Source organism: Parus major, chromosome 27 (genome assembly GCF_001522545.3).
Source record: "Parus major isolate Abel chromosome 27, Parus_major1.1, whole genome shotgun sequence".
NCBI lineage: Eukaryota > Metazoa > Chordata > Aves > Passeriformes > Paridae > Parus > Parus major.
In genome coordinates, this window is record NC_031796.1 from 1549990 (window position 1) to 1569825 (window position 19836).

General features: G+C 51.0%; 1 protein-coding gene across 1 annotated transcript; it reads right to left on the reverse strand.

The window, feature by feature from the left end:
- Nucleotides 1-3933: 3933 nt before the first annotated feature.
- On the reverse strand, nucleotides 3934-19763 carry DNAJC7 (DnaJ heat shock protein family (Hsp40) member C7). The gene is made up of 14 exons (XM_015651127.3): nucleotides 19632-19763; nucleotides 12170-12258; nucleotides 11802-11926; nucleotides 11602-11715; nucleotides 11209-11283; nucleotides 9621-9739; nucleotides 9154-9307; nucleotides 8256-8420; nucleotides 7191-7282; nucleotides 6088-6161; nucleotides 5598-5744; nucleotides 5248-5400; nucleotides 4725-4787; nucleotides 3934-4409 (listed from the first exon to the last, which is right to left on the reverse strand). Exons 1-14 carry the CDS (start codon nucleotides 19724-19726, stop codon nucleotides 4372-4374), a joined length of 1503 nt encoding a protein of 500 aa, XP_015506613.1. The 5' UTR covers nucleotides 19727-19763; the 3' UTR covers nucleotides 3934-4371.
- Nucleotides 19764-19836: the final 73 nt, after the last annotated feature.

Below are 19836 nucleotides of genomic sequence, written 5' to 3' on the forward strand. Positions count from 1 at the left end.
CTGCAATGTTGTGACACTCGTGCACTGTGGGGCTCTGGGTGCTCCCCCACGGCCCCTCGGATGTCACCTCACACCACACTGTTCACAGGAGCCATTAGGGGACAGGGCTGGGCAGCTGGACAGGCTGGGATGGCAGCTGAGCTGCTCGTCCCTCTGGCTCGGGGCTCCCCACGGATCCTGCCCTCCAGAGCTGTCCCTCCAAGCTCAGATCTGGGTCAGGGAAAGTGCCCAGCACTGCTCCAAGAAGGGATAACCCCATCCACAATGGTGGGAATGAGGAGAGCGGGGCCTGGCCAGGAACAAAGCATTTCACACCGGCTCCCACAGTCACACAGGGACCCAGAATGGCCTCACAGAGCCAGGGACAGCCACCAGCTACTGCCACCTACCCCTGTCACAGCCCTGCCACAGCCACCCAGGGACCAGCACTGCTCCAGGGACACGGGTGGGTGCAGCAAACAGTTGTCCTGTTCCCTAGGGAAGAGGAGGGGAGAGGACAAGGCACGAATTTAAACAGGATGAAAACCATCCATTGGAAATAAGAGAATATCTGGAGTTATTACTGAAACTGAGGAAGTAATTTGGAAACAGCAAAGCAGCACATGGCCCAACCCTGTGACTGTTTGATGGCTGCAGATCCAGGCCAGTGTGGCTGGAGAGGGACTGGCACCAGGCTCCACATCAGACACACCATGGTACAGCATGCACTCTGCATCTCAGCAGACACAGAGTGGAGGGACCCGCTCATCCATGGATTATACTCTTCTACCTGAACAATTTGTCTTTCCCATTTTCCAGTTTGCATTTCTGCATTTACAACAGCTAGCAGCACAGGGGATCCTGCTCACTGAGTGCTCCCAGAATCAGAAACAAACCAGGTACATTTCTGTGCAGCCAAAGCAATGAGGAGCCTTAAGAGGGTGCCCAGAACCTCCTCACTGGACTTCACAGCTTTCCAACCCAAACTATTCTATGATTCAGAGCATGGCCAGACAAAACCACATCCAAGGCAAAGCCCAATAGCCACACAGCTCCTGATCTCCCTGCCAAAACTGCAGTCCTACAGCAGAGCCCTCACGTGCCAGCTCTGCCCACAGCCACACTCCTCACACACTTCTCTTCACAACTTTCCCAGAGAAGCTGACAGCCACTGGCCAGTTCTTGAGCTGTTCAGAGCATCTACTCCCAAGCTGGCTGGTGGAAGATGTCCCTGACACAGCAGCCTGGTCTGGCTCTCAGCCATGGCAGCTCTGCTCTTTCCAGGTCCTTGTTGGCAGCAGCTCTTGCAGCACCAGCCATTCCCCCTTGGAGACCTGGGCAGGAGCTGGCAGGCTGAGAGTCAGACCAAAGTGTGTCCATCCCACCATGCCTGTGCCTTGGGCAGCTGCTGCACCACCACCTCCTGCACCTCTGTGTGCTCTCTGTCCTTCTAGAAACAGCACAGGCACAGCAACACTTGAAGACGCTCTTGTGGTCCCTGCAGCAAATCCCTGGGGCTGGTGGTCCCATGGGGCTGGTGGTCCCCCTGGGGCTGGTGGTCCCCCTGGGGCTGGTGGTCCCCCTGGGGCTGGTGGTCCCCCTGGGGCTGCAGGATGTGTGGGAGGGCTGTGAGCAGCTGGAGCACTCTCAGCTTGCCTGTAGCTACACCCAACCACAACGTCTGGATAATGTCCTGGAACCACCATGTGTGGAGGAAACATTCCAAGCAATGCACAGCTGAGTCCATTTTTTGGAAAGAAGCTGAGTTTTGTCTCCCCAAGCCATGCTGGGACATGGTGGAGGTCACAGTGCCACTGGGCACTGCTGCTGCCCTGAGGTGCCAGGTGCCACCGAGCCCTGCCCAGCCCTGCTCTGTGCTGTGGGAACAGGGGCTGCACAGAGCCTGGGGCACTCTGGGCTAGTGGAAGGTGTCCCTGCCCATGGCAGAGGGTTGGACTTGACAGCCTTTAAAGGCCTTCCAGCCCAACCCTTTCCATGGTTCTATGCATTTGCCTTCACCTTGATTCACGTAACAACGCTCTGTAGAAAGTCTTGGCACTCACCATATGAATATTTAACTACATTAAATCATGCATTCATGTACAGGTTATAAATAGCTGCTGTATACATTTTCTCTCCCAGAAGCAGAGCCATTCCACTCCTGTGCTCCAGGGAACGGGCTCACTCAGCTTGGAGAGAAGGAAGGGAGGAAGGAAGCTGGTCACACTTCCCTGGGGCAGGGGAAAATGAGAATAAACCCACTGACAGACACAGGACATGGCTCTGCTCAGCAACAGGAGACTGAGAACAACCCAGACTGTACAGTGACATCAACACACACACACAGGACGAGATGTCATGGATCCAAAATGCCACTAAACAGGCCTTGTAAACTCTGATTTACAGTGCCAGGAAAGCTGGGGAAGCATCAGTGTGCATAGACCAGTATTTCAGTTCCCCACATATTCACCATTTCAGAACCTGAAAAGTGGCAGGACCCAGCTGCTCTTGGTGCACCTGGGTGGGTCCATCCCTCACACCAGTGTGAAGGACATCAGAATAAACGTGGGACAGTTGGGTTTTAGAAGTACTACTCAGCGCTGGTTCACTTAGAAAGCTGAGTTTCAAACCAGTTGTAAAATACTCTGTTCTGCAGTGCTAAAATTTAAGCCCTTAAATTTTCCCTCTACGAAAGCAGATTGTCAAGAATCCTGACCAAACACCACAGCAGGACCACGACAGCAACGTCACCAGCGCTGGAACCGCCAGGAGCTCCCCCAGCAGCCCCTGTCCTGCTGAAGGGCACAGCCCTCAGGAGGGAGGAAGACAAAGATGAGTGATCACCTCGTTCTGTGAGCTCGAAATGAGCTCCCTGCAGTGTTTGTTCTGCTTTGGGAAAGCAAATCAGGTGTTACAGAGTCACTGGGAGGTTTTCTCTCAGCACAGCCCAGCCTGTGTGCACAAGCAGCCAATCTCTGAGCAAACTCCAGCCTCCAACAGCCCCACACTGCCAGGGTCAGCCCAGGAGCTTGGCCAAACCCCTGAGCCCCTCACTGAGCACAGCCCAGGACCCCCAGCCATGGCCCCACTGCCTCTTGCTCCGCTCACATCCCAGGCTGAGCCTGGAGCACCGTGCTCCAGACCCTGCCACAGACAGGAGCTCACACAGGGCACCTGGACAGAAAAGGTCCATGCTGTAGAGAAAAGGGGGGAATTCTGGAAGCAGAGCCCTCTCCCAGCTGAGACCCTGCTGTAACACCACCTTTTAGGTGAAAATCAAACTGCTAACAGGCAGTGCCCCACACCAAACCCACCAGGACACGGCTCCAGGCCGGAAGCTCTTCCATCCCTCCAGCTCCTGTCCTGACACTGTGCAAGAGAAAGTACAGACTGTCAGTTCAGAGCTGGACTTTGCATTTTCTTGCTGCTTTGGAGGAGTAAATCACTGCCAGGGGAAAACCAGGTTAAGTAAACACACAGCTGCTGCACACCAGGAGCTCAGCACTGCACATCCCAAACCACCCATGATCCCTGCCTGGAAGTCACTTGGCATTGAAAGACTCACCCATGTCATGGATCAGTAACAGGAAACCACACATCAAGCTCAACAAAATCAAGTTTAGCACAAATATAAAATATTCAAGTGGATTAATTTAAAAAAGTACAGTGAAGGAATTCAGCCCAGAGCAAATTCAATATTCCCTTAAACAGGACAATCTTGGGAACACAAAGCCCTTAATTCCAGCTGCATCACAGGGAATTCTCACATAAGCTGCTCTTTAAGCAGCATTTCTCTGATACAGAATTGTAAGCTCACACATTATCACAGAAGTTTAATGCCCAAGTGGGCCTTGCTGGGAGAACCATGAAAAAAAACCCAAAAGAAATAAAAAAAGCCAAGAAGCCAGGCTTGCAGGTGAAATGGGATTGTACGAAACTGGATTGAGCCTTGGCAGTATTTCCAAAAGATTAAGATAACTTACAAGTTACTCCAAACCCTGGACATGCTGCTTTGGAAGCAACCAGAACAAACCAGGAATTCCTTCTCCCTCTCACATGTGGAGATTCTGGGAAGATTCCAGGAAATCCTCTGTGCAGAGGGGCAGAAGCAGCTGAAAGCACGGGCCAGCATGGAGGGACCAAGAGATTCAAAGCTTTATTTTTTTTTTCTTTTTTTTAATAAAGTTAACAGTAAAACAAAATTCACAAGCCTTCCCCTCCCGAGCTGGTTTCCTCTTCACACACACAACACACAAACAGAGGCTCCAACCCAGAAATGAAACTGCTCTAAGGACAACGAGACGTGATGGAGGAGGAGTCTGGGGCTGTCCGTATTCGAGGTTAAAAGAAGCAGATCAGGTATGTGTGGTTTGATTTGTGTTTGTTTGCTTCTTAGCCAAACTGGAAAAAGAAATTTCCAGGCCCAGAAGCTGAAAAAGAAAATGGAAGATAATCAGGACTTTCCAAATCCAAATTGGTTTAGTGCAATCCTAAGCAGCACATGGATGGCCAAGCCCACACACAGCTCCAGCACTGGGAGCCCCTGGCTCTGTGGCTTTGGAACCCAGAAGAACCAGAACCAGCCACCAGCTGACACTGCAGGCAGAACTTTGAAAAAGCTCTTAGGTTTATGCAACAGACAAATGCTCTTCTCAAGCAGCACATCCACTGGGAGCCCCAGCTGCCCTGCCAGGGGGATCTGTGTACTTACGATTCCAAGGCTGGGAGGAGAACACCTCACCTACCTTCGAAGCTGAAGCCCCCTGGCCCGCTGAAGAAGGCCTTGAAGATGTTATTTGGATCAAATTCTACAGGGAAGAGAAGGAATTCATGAGCTGCAGTGAAACAGCCATCACATTCCCACAGTTGAGGAGCTGTCAGCTCACTGAGGGTCCAGAATGGCTGGGCAGGGGGCACAGGGCTGGCTCCAGCACCTGGGGCCATGTAAGTGACCACAAACAGGTAAAACAGCTGTCCCAGAGAGAGCCTGCCACAGGGCAGCCTGTGGGTCTGGAGAAGCAGCATTTAGGGACTCACATTTACACTATTTAACACATCCCATGACAGATTGCCAAGGACAACACCCACCAGTATTCCAGCCTGAACTGGGAACACTCAGTGCAGCCCTGTCACCCCAGTCAGGGACCAAACCCAGTCAGTTCATGGAACCATTCCCAACAGGAGGCTTGCTTTAGGGGATCAGGCAGACTCTAAAGGCTCTGATCCTGGTAAAGGCTGCCATGGCAGAGTATTGTAAAGAACACTGACCTCCCATGTTTAATCCATCCTCTTCCAAATCCTGCCCACTGTCATAACGGGCCTTCTTCTTGGGATCTGACAGGATGGTAAAGGCCTCACCAACCTCCTTAAATTTCTTCTCCTCCTCCTTCTGTACTTCTGCACTTGCTCCACTGTGTCGGTCTGGGGATACACAAACCAGCAGGAAAAAGCCTTTAATTTCCAGTGCAAATGGATAATGCTGCACATCCCCAAGCTCCTGTCCCAGAATATGTCCAGATCTGTGGGGTCAGAGCTGCTTTTTCCCAGAAATTCCCTCTTCCACTTGCATTTCTGCCTCAGTGATGCTGCACAGGGCAGATAAGGACTGCTGTGGGTACCTGGATGGTGCATTAGTGCTCGTTTCCTGTAAGCCTTCTTGATCTCATCTTCGGAGGCGTTTTTGTTCACCCCCAGGATTTTGTAGTAGTCTTTCCGTTTGCTCTTTTTCAGTTCCACCTGTGCATTCTTTAGGAGCTGCTTGTGTTCTGGAAAAGAGTACAACAAACAGAGGGGAGGAGTTATTCCATCTCTTCCACTTCAGGCTACTCAAAAAGCAAGGGGACAGTCAAAAACAAGAATCAAACCCAGACATTCTGAACCCCTTGCACTGCCTCAGACACAAGCTGAATTGTTATTTCAGCATTCAGTGCTTGGAGAGAAACCAGAGCAGAGACAGGGATTTTCAGTGACTCTGAGGGCTTCTCCATATTGTCCTTCTGGGGTATTAGGCTGCAAATTACAGCATATTGTGGGGGGAAAAAAGGAACAACAAAAAATTACCAGTTCAGGGAAACTTGTGCACACACAGAGAGTGCCCCTTGTGCTCACCTTTTGTTTTCTCTGTCTGATAAACCTTCTCATAATCTCTTACAGCATCTTCATATTGTTCTGTGTCCATGTAACTGTGGAAAGAAACACTGGTGGCCAAGGTGTCCCTCACAGGAACATCAAAGGGGTTCAGTACAGGCTGTCTGTGTGGGTGTGGATTAAGAGAAGTGCTCAGGACTCAGCAGATCAGACCTGAGGAGCCCACACAGGGCTACTGCTGGGAGCCCTGACTCTTGAGGGAAACCCTGGCAGAGGAACCCACACTCTGGGCTCCAAGGGGACACTGGAAACTCCTCTGGCAGCACAAGTTCTGCTTTAACAACCTGCTCATTCCAATATGCAGCTGCAGGAACTGATCCCAGGCAGCCTGAGCTCCAGGGAGCTGGTGCAGGGTCAGAGCTTCACACAGCTTCACACTGACAGTGCTGGTCAGGAGTGACAACCCTGGCACCTCCAAGGGACATGTGTCTGTCTGTCTGCCTTACACACACATTACTCACTGTAACTTAGCAATTACACAGATGGGAGATTGGGAAAGATTGATCTTGGAGGTCTTTTTCAATCTCTTTTGTAACCACTGTAAATTTGCAATTGCAGACATGGGGAGAGAGGGGCTCTCTGGGACAGAACCTCTATAAACACAGTAAACTGAGTCAAGATTTAAAACAAATCCTCCCTAAATCCTGTTCAGATTGGACATGAGGAAGAATTTCCTCACTGAAAGGGAGGTTAGGCATTGAAACTGGTTGCTCAGGGAGTCACCATTCCAGGAGATGTTAAAGGAACAACTGGATGTGGTACTCAGTGCTCTGGTCTAGTTGACAGGATGGTAATCACTCAAAGGCTGGCACCAATGATTTTGGAGGTCTTTTCCAAGCCAAATGATTCTATAAATACACCACCAAGAGGCAGTTCCAGATCCAGGCAGGCAGGAGAGGCCACAGAGAGCTACCCCCATCTCCTCAGCAGCCAAAGGAAGAGGAATAAATTCAGGGCCCCACCCCTTCTACTCAGTTCAGCTCCAGATTTGTGATCCTGTCCCTCAGAGCTGCCAGGAGGACACTCCTGCCCACACACCTGCTCAGGTGTCAAGGTGTACTCACCACTGTGCCCTCCTCAGGTAGGCTTTGATGTATGTGTCATCCAGCTTCACTGCGTTCGTGCAGTCGTCGATTGCTTCTTCAAGTTTCCTAAGCTACAAAACATCAGACACAAGTGAATAAACTCCAGTCAGAGAGCAAATTCTGCATCATGACTTCAGGCAAATGAAAGGTGTGAAGAATCTGGGAAAGTCTCACTGTTTTCTGTGTCTCTGTCTAGGTTTTTTTTTTTCCAATTTCCCCCCAAACACTGAGCTTTTGTTCCCTGGGAAAAAAAAATCAGCAGCCTGGCCAGTGCTATGTGGTGCTTCTGTGTAAGAAATGCACTCAAAACCATGATAACAATCCCAATTCTGTGTCCAAACTAATCCCTGGGCAGGAAGATAAACCTAAAAATACTTAAAAGAAATCTTTTTTAGAAGAAGTGCTGTTTGTTTTCAGACACAAGCATGTAAGACACCCATTAAGTGGCCACTTCCCAGGTTTTGGGAACAGCCTGAGTCTCTGACCAAGTGGGGGTGTCTGGGAAAGCAGCATCAGCATTGGGACAGCTGAGGAACAAAAATGCCCAGAGGACACAGGGTGGGAATTGGGAGCACTGTCACACAACTGGCTGTTTCTCTGGATAGTGCAGGACTAAAATTTAACAGCAAAGCTCAAGTGTCATGGGGCTTTAAATTAGGTCTTATTTTTTTTCTTTTTTCATAAAAGCACAAAGCAAGATGTGATTTACAAGAAAATAAATCTGCTCATCGCTGGGAAGGAAGGAAAGAGAGCCAGGAGTGCTTTTTGCTGACTAAGATAAGGCTAAAGCATGTCCCTCCTCTCCCTCCCACTCTGTGCAGCCCAAGTATTTGAGTTTTGTTTCTGCAGGAGTCGATTGCTGGCTATTGGGAACTGATCCAAGTCTTGTGCAAGCACAGAACCCTGAAACACTGCCCATGGCCTCAGAGATGCAGCTGCCCAGCAGGCAGGGGGGCCTGTGCTTGGCAGAATAACTGATCTGCAGTTTATCACTGCCATGGTGGGGTTTTGGTGACAGACACCTGCCAGGTGACTGTGCCTTACCTTTGAATTAACCGTCCCCCTGTTGCAGTAGAGTTTGGCATTTGTTTTGATATTATTTGGGTCTATTCCTAGTGCCTCTGTGTACAGTTCATATGCTAGTTTGTAGTTGCCTTTCTTGAACGCTTTATTCCCGTCTTCCTTCTTCGCTTTAAGTGCTTTGGCATTCTGAAAGGAAACAAACCTGGGTAAGGAGATGAGGTCAGGGGGACCAAGCACCTTGTTCTGCCAGACAAGGGTCCTCAGACACAACAGCTCTAATCTGGTTTCAGACATTGCTGCAGGATACAAGCCACAGCTTTGTTCCAGCAGCTGAAAGGATCTGGAAGCACTTTGCCTTTCCCCCAAGAGAAGCACCAAGGAACAGCCAGTGCCAGTTCCAGGCATCCTCCACAGGAAAAAGGTTGCCTATTTTTTTAAGATGAGAACATAACAGTGCAGTAAATTTATGGATTAAAATAAAAGGACTGGGAGCTCACTTTTTGAGAGCACATGAACAGATTTAAAGTTGGTCAAAGAGCCACACCAGGGGAAGGAGCAACAGCAAGGAAGTGTTAAATGAAAGGGTATAGGCCTGGATATTGGACCTGAAAGTCAGGAATTCCTTTAGAACCAATGTAACTGTTTTTATTGCTCCTCTGCCCGACCAGGGAACAGAGTGAAGGAGAGGCTGTTTCCAAGTATCACAATCTGCTGAGAAACAGTTTCTAGGAGCTTGGTTTTATCTGAGGCAGCAATTAACTGTCTTTGGGAAGGGCTGGACACACTGTCTGCTCCTGGAAGTCTGGGAAAGGCAATAGTGAGGGAGGGAGAAGGGATTGATCCAGCAGAACCAAACTATGTGTTTGGTTTAAAAAAAGCCAAATCCCGGTGATTTTGCAGCCACATCTCCACCACTTACCCGGCAGGCAAGACAGGCCTTCTCATGGTCAGGAGCCATCCTGAGGGCCTGCACAAAGAACTGCACAGCCTTCTCAATGCAGTCCTCGTAGTACAGGCACAGCCCACGCACGTACAGCGCGTCGGCGTTCGTCGAGTCCATCCGTAGGATGTCACTGCAACACACAGCAATGAAGGAAATCTTCCTCATTCCCATTTCCTTCTGACCTCCACAAACGCTTTTCTCCACTGTGGTACTCAGATATTTCAACAGGTCTGTGGTACAGGTAAGCCAAAAGGCCAGAAGGCTCCCCAAACAGGAAGGTTGATTGTGAATGGGGTGTGGATGCAGCTTCCCGGGAAGATTAATGTGCATAAATTCACACACTCCCTCCTCATCACAACATGCACTAAGGAATATTGGTATTTTATATTCCCTCACTTATTCCAGGCATGCAGCACAGGACACCCCAGCCCTCAGACACTCACCTGGCCACAGACTGTGCCTCGGGGTACCGGCCCAGCAGCGCCAGACACTCGGCCTTGAGGATTTTGAACCGGTGACACGCGGGAGCAAACTCCAAAGCACGATCCATGCAAAACACAACCTGGGGTGGGAGAAAGCACAGCTGTGAGCACAGCTGAGAGCCAAGGTCTGAACAGCTGCCCCACGCTTGAGATGTGTGTCTGACCAGGAAGGTGAGTGTGCAGACACCCACCTCCACTGCTGCTGGAGACAGATTTCTTTGGAAAATTTTCCTCATATGCAGGTTGTGCCTTTCAAAGGGCTTTGTGTGCCAAGGTCTGAGGCATCTGCTGCATTACTGTGACAGAGCACTAAACAAGACTCAAGGGACACCTGTAGGAGGTTCATCCCTTTAACTCTTCTATACTGTAAGCCCTAAAGAAAGGGCCAAGAAGGACAATCCTGCCCCTGTTTCCTGCGGTATAAAGACATGTGGGAGGGACAAAAATTCAATAGATTGAGACAGTTTGGACTGGACAAAACACAAAAAAGTACAGTGCAAGGGCTGATCTTCCACTGGCCTGACAGCCATGGGCAGGGTGAGCTAATGGGTCTTTTCCATCCCTGCACTCTGGTGGGGACATCTGTGCAAGAACGGGGCATTGTTCCCCAAGGTTCATCTGCTCCTCAGCCCGTGACATCACGGGGCTCTGCTGTGGGAAGCTCTGTGCTCCAGAGCCAAGGGCTCCTGGGTGAGGCAGGAGCAGCTCTCCAGAAACAAAGATCACGTTTCATGTTGGCCTCCCCAGTGAAGTGGGACTGGGGAAGTGAGGGACAGATGCAGATGCCCAGGATGTGCAATACAGGCAGGGCAATTCCTACACAGGAAATTCAGACTGATCACACATCCCATTTGCTCCTCAGAAACAGGTGATACAAAGCTGGGATTTACCCTTCCAAAATCTTGAGTTTAGCCTAAGAGTGACCTGAACAATGGGCTCAATGTACCAGACAATCTCCTTTCTGGGATAAATCTGAGGCTTACATACATCCACTGCACAGAAGCAGTTGCATGAGAAGTGCTTGGTGCCTTTCAGATTTCATGCTCTCATTTCTTGTTCTATCAGGTCAGTACCAGCTGCATCCTGTTACAATCCTTGAGAAGAAAGATTTGGAAGCTGTAAGGAGAATGCCCCATGCAGATCTGCATTCCTCCTTGTACGACCCTCACTGGCACACAGTCTGCTTTTTTTTTTTTTTAATTTCAAAGAGCTGAGAAAGAAGAATCCTGGATATGCATTTCAGGAAAAAAGTGTGATCAAATGCTGCTGCTGACAAAATCTGCCTCTAACAGCTCAGTCATGACTGCATTCACCCTGTAAAGCAAACAGTGACAGAGGGTTGGCCTGAGCCAGTCACCTCCTCACCTGTCAGTGCTCAGGGAGCATGAGAGCTCTGCCACTTTCAGAGCTGGCACAATTCACCAGCCAGCCCTGCTCCAACAGATGTGGCACAGCACCTCCCAAACAAGGAAACCAGCCACACACCTGCCTGGGCCACGTCAAACACACCAGTTCTTATATAAGACCACACTAAACAAGTTAATCTCACCTTCCTGAAATCCCGTTTCTCAAAATCCACTTCAGCTATTTTTTCATACTCAAGCACAGTTGTGGCATTCTTCAGCTGAAAGACAGAACACACAAGTGCTGCAGGACAGTCTCTGCCTTGAAATGCCACCAAGCAACATTTGAACAGCCAATCCCTGAATGGCAGAGCCAAAACTACTGCAGACCATGGATCAATAGTGCAGATGACACGAATACTTTTGCCAGCATTAAAATCAGCTTGAAATAAAGTAACTGAACTGGGAGTCCAGGAAAATGTACCCTGTGAGAGAGACACAACAGTGGCAGCTGCCTTACACCACTCTCCATTTCTCCTTTGGCCAGCTCAGCCTCCTCAGCATCTACTGGGGACAGTTAAATGTGAACATCCTCTTACCTCCTGTTGTGCCTGGGTGTTCTTATGATCCAGTTCTAAAACTCGTTGAAAGCAGCGGCTAGCAGCCATGGCATTCCCTAGGGAAAGGTGGCACTTCCCTTCCCGGAGGTGGCCCTGGGAACACAGGTAAAAGGGATTTGCAAGAGCTGTAACAGCTGCAAACCAGGGACTGAATGAGGTGCCTGAAGGTCTCCACGTACCCGTACAAAGCTGTCGTCCAACCTGACTGACTGCTGAGCATCCTCCAGCGCTTCTCGGAACCTCCCCAACATCATCAGCGTGGCAGCTCTGTTCCCATAATAACTGGCATTATTGGGACATGTATCTGGAGACAATGCAAGACTCACTATCAGTGTCACACAGCAGCTGCACGACTTGCAGCACTTCACAACATTGGCTCTGACTGGCATTATCGATCTGGTGACATTTCCCAAGGTAATTAAAGCAGGCAAGAGGTTTTCATTCAGCAAGTGCTATCAGAAACCCCATTGGTGTGTTTGAAATCAGCAACCAGCTCCAATTTTAGACATGGTATTCAGCAAAGATTGATATTATCAGCTGTTCTCACCTATGGCTTTTGTGTAGTAGTTGAACGCTTCGTTGTAATCTTTCTTGGCATAGTATGCATTTCCCTGCTCCTTGAATGCTTCTGCTTCTCTGAAAGGAAGCAAAACACCACATTTTCAGAAGGAATGAACAGACAGACTGTGACCATGACAAGCATTTGATCCCCAAACAACCTCAGTATAACTGTTTAATGCTCCAAATTTAAGCTGGTTCTCATGAGATCCCCTCAGCACACCCCATTTCCTGCTGGCTCCCACATACTCCAGTGCTTTACCAGGATACTCAGGGATATTTCCTGGCCAAATTTTACATGGATGCAATAGAAGCCTAAAGCCACCTTTGAGTCCCCTCAGAGAGTCCAACAGAACTCCCTGGTATGGAGTTCATTCAACAGCCCCCTCCTGCAAGGTGCTGCACCTCAGAACAAAAGAGACAGTGCTGGCTCCTTCAGGAGTCCCACATACTTACAAACCAGAGCCAAGAACAATTTCCACATTCAAAAGACAGCTAAATCAAAGAGAAATATGGGTACAAGCCTGCAACAGAAGCCTGGCACTGCCTTGGCAACAGGTCTAGAAATAGTCCTCACACTCAAGAGCAAGCATTTGCAGAGACAGTTTGGGACATTTAAAAACACACAACATATGGTTTAAAGCAGCTTCCCTTAAACTCTCGAAAGCAAAGCTTCCCCTGAGGGAAACCAAGCCCTTTCTCTTCCCTCATCTCCCTTCAGCCTTTCACCTGCACAGGGCAAGAGGGAGGGCACATCACGGTGATGGAACAGTGAATGTGAGCAGTGCTCAGCAGGCTGACCTGGGAGAGAACAAAGGGAATTGTGTTGGAACAAATTCCCATGTTTTCAGCCTTGCTCAGGCTGCCATTGGCCATTCCCACACAACCACCTCATGCAGGGGTTGTTTTCACTGAGCCATGAACATTTCCCAGCTGGCAGAACAATGGACACTGGGAGCTGGGAAGTGTGCTCTTCACTTTCAGTTTGAAGTTTTTCTGTGGGCTACACCCCAGCTGAGTCCAGCCACAGCCCTGCAGGAGTTAAACCCTGGGATGAGATGGGTAAGAACTGTGGCAGAGCAAGGGGTAGAACACACCAATGCCCCCCTAGGGCCTTGTCCTGGCTCCCAGGTCAGCTCCTTCCACCCCTGCTCCAGAAAATGATGAATTTGCCCTTTGGAGAGGGGAACTGCCATCCCTCCTCTGCCACCCCCAGTATCACACCTGAGGCAGGTGCTGCAGCCTGGCTTTTCCTCAGGAGCCAGAACCCCCCAGAGTCCCAGGAGTTCTGCACCCTCCCAGCTACACTGATGTGCAACAAAGACATGCCTGAGAGATGGAGCCATATCACAAGCATCAGGATGCAAACTCTGCATGATTAAAATGTTTCCAAACACAACCATCTTTTTTGAATATTACAGATCAAATATCCAAATACAGTGGAAAAAGCACTCAGCACTTCTGCACTTTTGGAACCCGGGCAGTAAAGAATTTCACTGTTCTCTTGTTTCTGATATCACAGATTTTAAGTTCCTTCCCTCAGGTCTCTGTTGTCTAAAGAAACAGTTCTAATGGCAGAACCCACCTGAGCCACCATCACAACCTGTTCAGCACAGTGGGCCGAGTCATAAATCTTTGAGCCATTTTACCTGTCCTGAGAATTACCACCTAACAGACACAGCTAAAGGCTGACTGCCAGAGCATTCCATCTGCCACAAATTGCTGGGAAGTGCTGGGAAAATGGGAGAAAGAAAACATAACCCCAGCAAAACCAATTTTCAGAAAGCGACTTTGAGGTGCCAGAGAAACATCCCCACACAAGGATTAATGTTTTCTACTCTTTTTTATTGGTCTGTCTTCCTTTTAAGCATTTTAATACAGATCAATGTATCAACAAGCCACAGTGACACTGGCAGAAAGAAGAGCACAGGTATTTCTGCTGCTCACATGGCCTAAGGCTTAACAATGAAAATTGTGAAAGCAAATCACCTCCACAGCATGAAGGCAAAGGACCTGCTGGAGCTGTCAGGCTGGGCTCCAGCTCCAGCACCAGGACAGGAGCAGCTCTGCCCTGTTGTGCCCTGATGACACACAGAGCACACAGCCCTTGTTTACCACGGCTCTGGCTCCAACAAGGAGAACTGCAGCCCCTGATCTCACTGGGGATTGTTTCACCCCAACAGATGCTGTGGTCTGAATGAGCTCATTCTGCCTCCTGCGCTGCTGGGGCCTGCGCTCCCCACTTGCTACTTTTGACACTGAAGAAGAATCGTGCTTTGCTAAAAATACGCCCCCAGCTGAATGGGTGTCTTTGTGACAGTCTGTGTCTTCGTGGGGCTGCTCCATGCTGGACACAGAAATGGAGAAGAGCTGCACCAAGGAGCTGGGTAAGAAGCTTGTCTTTCATCACTCACATGCACCACAGGCACAGGAGGGGCTGGTGGGAGTGATTCTCCTTGTGAGCGAGGCAATTATTTTTTTTCTCTTTTATGGTATTTCTCAGCATCTCTAATACTTGAAATACTTTTGTCCCAGTCACCCCAGAGAACCTGCCAGCACTGAACTGTGGGCTGGAAAAAACCTCTGAGGTCTTTGAGCCCAAGCTGTGACCGACCACCACCTTGTCAACCAGACCAGAGCACTGAGTGCAATGTCCAGTCATTCCTCGAACATCTCCAGGGATGGGGACTCCAACTGCTCCCTGGGCAATGCCTGACAACTCTTCCTGCAAAGAAATTCCACCTGACATCCAACCTGAACCTCTTCTGGCACAGCTTGAGGCCCAGGAAGACGAGCAGCAGCTGCGTGCAGTGACACTCCCTCGCACACTCAAGCTCTGAGGATGGAGCTCGCTGCCTGCCTGGGGAGAGAGGAAGCAGCACAAGGCTCCTTCTCCTCCCCGTGCCCTGTGAAAGCTCAGCCCCTCCTCATTCCAGCACAGCAGCTCTTGGAGAAGCCATCCTGCACACACTGACACAATCCCACGCTTGCCTAACAACTCCTGCCTCCTCCTCAGAGCTTCCACACGCTGCCCCCGCTCGAGTGCCGATCGTGGCTTCCACCTCCCACTCCAGCTCCCAATGAGACTCCTGCAGACACCTGATTTTCTGTCATGGGAACCTTTAGGGATTTGTAACCCAGCAGCTCTTGGTCCAGGTGTGCTGGCACAGTCCCTGGGTAGGGATGTGCCACAACAATACCACCAGTGACAGAAATCCAGCACCTAAGCAGGTGGCAGAGTCACTATCTCCCAGCTCTCCTGACCCTCACTCCCACTTCACTGCCTGCCTCTGTTATGAAATGGTGGCAAAACCCTAAAATAGCCAGGATTTAAGAAAGGCTCCAAAATCCTGTCCTGACCAAGCAATCTTTCCTGTTAGGCTCTGGCAAAAGCAACATACCTGCCAATTTTGTGCAGTTCTTGCAGAGGCTTTTTCTTTAATAGGATATGGTGCCTTTATCAGGCATTTTTGGGGGTGAAATCCCACCCAGATTCTCAGCTGTCAGATGTGACTCAGCCGCTGGGGTAAAATAAGTTGGGTGATCTCAATTCAGTTTACAGCAGGCAGATGTCTAGAGCTTAAAATTAGCCATCATGTTTGCCCCTGGACACACAATACTCTCCCCTCCCCTCTTTCAGGACTTGGAAGAGAAACAAAGCACTCCATGTGTCACAAAGATACACAGGATGCACTTAGAGACCTGTCCCCAGGTAAGGTTTGACACTGAGTGAGGATTCAGGATTTATATTTACAGCCTCCTCATGAGGGGCTGCAGAGGGGCAAGCACTGAGCTCTTCTCTCTGGTGGCCAGGGAATGGCTTGAGAAGGGTGAGGGAGGGTTAGGTTGGATATTAGGAAGAGGTGCATCCCCCAGAGGGTGTCTGGGCAGTGGGACAGGCTCCCCAGGGCAGTGGGACACACAGTGTGTGTGTGTGGCTGGCTGGGCAGTGCTGGCATGCCGAGGGCAGAGCGGAGCTGCTTCCTGGCACATCAGCTCCCCCCAACGCGTTCCCAGCGGCCTGGCTCAGCACACACACCATGGCAGACACTCAACACAGCCCCCAGCCCGGGAAATCCGAGCCTGGACACGCAGAAATCTCCAGCAATGGGCAAAGAACTCTCCTGCAGAAACACAACAACAGGCTGCCTCCAGCATCTCCAAGAGCAGAGCTGAACCTGAACACAGAAGGTGCTCAAACCCTCAGAACATTCCTCATACCTGAGGGCAAACTCAGAGCCACAAGAACCAAAATATGCCACAAGAAATCCAAGAACCGACCCAAACCTTCCCTGCAGCCATGAGTGAGAGCAGCAGCCGAGCCCCAGCTTTAATTGTGCTGTTATGTAATTCCCAGAGCTTGGAATTAACCTAATTCCCAGCAATGGCCCCATCACGCCTGGCAGGTCCACAGTGTAACTTTGGAAGGGTCTAGAATCAGCCTGAGAGTGCTTTTTTTGAAGGAAGCAATTCGTTTCAAATGAAGGAAGCCAGCCAGCTTAAGAATTCCAGGGGAAAACAACTACATTATGATTCACCTCAAAAAAGCACATTTCATGTTAAAGAAATAGGCTGAAACTGTAGGTATGGGTCACCTTTTCCTACTGGATAAACCAACTGCCTAAGTTAGATATTCAAATACCCTGGAGATGCATGGGGGAGCAAACAACTACACAAGTACCTTCTGCTGCTTCTGGTATGATCATAAGATCATAAAATAATTCCAGATGAGTAAAATGGGCTGGTTTATCACCTGGGAAACCCAAGTGCCCATTTACAGGCAGAACAGGAAGAGCAGAGCCTTCTCCAGGTTATCCCAGAATGACTGGGTGCCCCTCAGATGGCTCAACCCTCCTGCCAGTGCTGGAAAAGCAGAAAGCTGGTGAGAAATGACATCTATTCTGGAGGAGCCTCACTGAGATGCACTGGAAAAGCCTCTTGGTGCTCACCAACACCTGACAACCTCCAGGTAACACCTGCAGACCTGACCAGTGACCACAGCCTGGCCAGGCCCACAACCTCTGGGCCACTCCATGCTCGTCACTTTGCTGTGGGAAACATCGATGTCCTGCAGAGGCACCAACACATCCCAAGCCTGCAGCAGGGGCTCTGCAATCTCCTGACAGTATTTTCCCAACAGCTAGATGTATTTCTTTTTAAGAGGCTTCCACATGCTCCAATGCTGAAGAAGGAGAAAGATCCAGCCTGGAGCACGCACGGGAGCCAAAATCCTGAGGTGCCAGGAAGATGACAAGGAAATTCTCCCTGGCAAAGCTCCAGTGGCCCAAGCTCATAAAGCAGCTGGGAGCAGGGAAAAAACTGTTCCCATGGTTGAGAAACCTTTAAAATTAATGAAGAAAAAAGTGAGTTTTTAGGGGCGGCCCAGTCCTGCTCATCAGCTGCTCCGTGCTGGTGCACCAATGGATAAAATTAACACAATTACATCAACACTTTCTGCCAGGACCCCAACAAGCCATGAGGCAGCAGCAGACAATAATTATCCTGTGACCACACTCCATTCCTGGGCTCTGGACACCCTGGGAGCCCTCTAGCATGTCTGCAGCTGCTTCAGAGCATTAGTTACAGCCATTCTGAAATGCAGATTTCCCCTTTTGCTTGTTTTCTAACTTTCCAGTTTTATTAAGCCACAGAGAACAGAATCGTGCCTTTGGACAAAGGTGAGTCCTTGATCAAAGTATCCATATGTATGTAATCCCTAAATGGAAACAACAGAACATGGAACCCTCGCTTGCTAAGGATGCTGAAAAAGTTTTCCCTTATTTTTGCTGATTTTTACAGAAGGGAGAACAGATACATCCCAAAGGCTGCATCAAATCAGAGTGCCCCATGCAGAGCTCACCCAGCTCTTGCCTGGTCCTGGATCTTTCACAAACATCTGACACCTTCTGAGGCTCCAACTCCACTCCCCAACACAGCAATTATTGCTCTGATTTCCTTGAGAGCATCTGAGCTACCACAGTGAATCGGGAAGGGCTGGGGTAGGGAAGAGGTTAATGCACAGAACTGCAAAGAAATCGGGGTGTGCAGAGCAACACCAAGGAATCAGCTCCTGCTGATGTATGAGTTATGGGTTCATTTTAGCAAGGGAAAGGTGCAACATCCCCAGAAGAACGTGAAAAGGAAACATTGTAAAGGCACCTAATGAAAGCTGTGAAGGACACAGCCTCAGGGAAGAAGAGCTGGAGGTCACTCCTTGCAGACACCTGTGCCTTCCAGCCAGGTTTTACCTCTGTGAATTTCTCCCATTTCAAACACCACAATTTGCTTGCCCGGGGGCCAGGAGTGATGTGCTCACACAGGCCTGTCCCAGCCTCACAGGCTGGGCGATCCCAGTGCTCTGGGAGCTCCAAGAGCCTCCTCAGCAGCTCCTCCCTTCTTGCTCAGCAGGACCTCCCGAGGGAGCTGCTCCTTGGGCATCACTTCCATACAATCCCTTGAGCCATCAATGGGAGTCTGAAACCACGGTTCCTCAGAGGCCACTTTTGGTTTTGTTTCCTCTTCTTCATTCCACTGAATCATCTTCCAGAGCAAATGCCTCACCTCCGGCAGGAACAGCTCTTTCCTTCCAGCTCCCTGAGAGACGAACCCAGCACCTCCCACTATGGAAAACCAGTGGAGTTTCCTGGACAGGGACTTTTCCCCCTCTCTGCGCTCCAGCTCACTCATTCCTGGGGGGATAACCCGTGGGAAAGGTGGGGATCCCACCTTGCCCTGCCTCAGGTGACAGCTCCCCGGGCAGGGTGCACCAGAGCACGGCACAGCCACATCCGGAGCTCCTGGATGATGGAGCATTCCCGGAGCAGGGCTCTACACAAGGCGTTTTTCCCGTTATCCACAGCAGGGCAGGACAGAGTGAAACCCTCTGTGGGCAGGTTTCAAAGGGACCAGGAACCAGGGCAATGGGGTGACGAAGCAGCAAAAGGTTCAGGAGTTTGGAGCCTCCTCTTCCCACGAGTTTAATCCTTCCCTCCGCAGCGCGGGGGAGGACGCGCTCCCCGGACAGCGGTGAGGGTGTGTGGCCTGGGGACACAGGGTGTGAACTGCATTTCTGGGACACCCCGGTAACGGGTGGATGCTCAGATCCCGGTGCACACGGAGGCCGCGGGAGCTCAGTGGGACACACCGGCACCGCATCGCAAAGCCAGCGGCTCCCGGGCCCCGCCGCGTGCGGCCCGCGGCTGTCACCGCCCGCCAGGTGAGCCCCGGGGCGCCGCCGCTCCCGGCCGGCCGGGACAGAGGACTTTGCCCGCGGGGTCCGCCCGGCCAAGGAGCGAGCGGAGTCCCCGGGCGCGCTCCCGGCCCTGCCGAGCACCTGCGGCCGCCATGCACCGCGGCCCCGGGCCCTGCGGCACTCGCAACCTCGCCGGGCCGCGGCCCGCCCACCGGGAGGGACAGGGGCCGCCCTCTCCCCGCCCGGGCCGCCGCTCTACCTGCGCGCCTCCTCGTCGCTGTCGGTATCGCCGGGCCCGTCGGGCGCCGCCATGACCACATCGCACTCGGCCTCGGCCGCCGCCGCCGCCGCCATCTTACCGCGCGGGGCTGGGCCGGACCGAGGCGGGGCGGGGCGGGGCGAGGGCCGGAACGGGCGGAGCCTCCGCCGGTGGGGCGGGGCGGGGGCAGACCGGCAGGGGGAGC

What these genes read in the sequence shown, in the direction of transcription:
- DNAJC7 (XM_015651127.3), bottom strand. Translation starts at nt 19,726, where the DNA reads ATGGCGGCGGCGGCGGCGGCCGAGGCCGAGTGCGATGTGGTCATGGCG. An exon ending in AGGCCTGTCTTGCCTGCCGG is followed by an intron (nt 8,421 to 9,153) that starts GTAAGTGGTGGA and finishes GTTTCCTTTCAG; the next exon opens with AATGCCAAAGCACTTAAAGC. An exon ending in TACCTGAGGAGGGCACAGTG is followed by an intron (nt 6,162 to 7,190) that starts GTGAGTACACCT and finishes TTCTTTCCACAG; the next exon opens with TTACATGGACACAGAACAAT.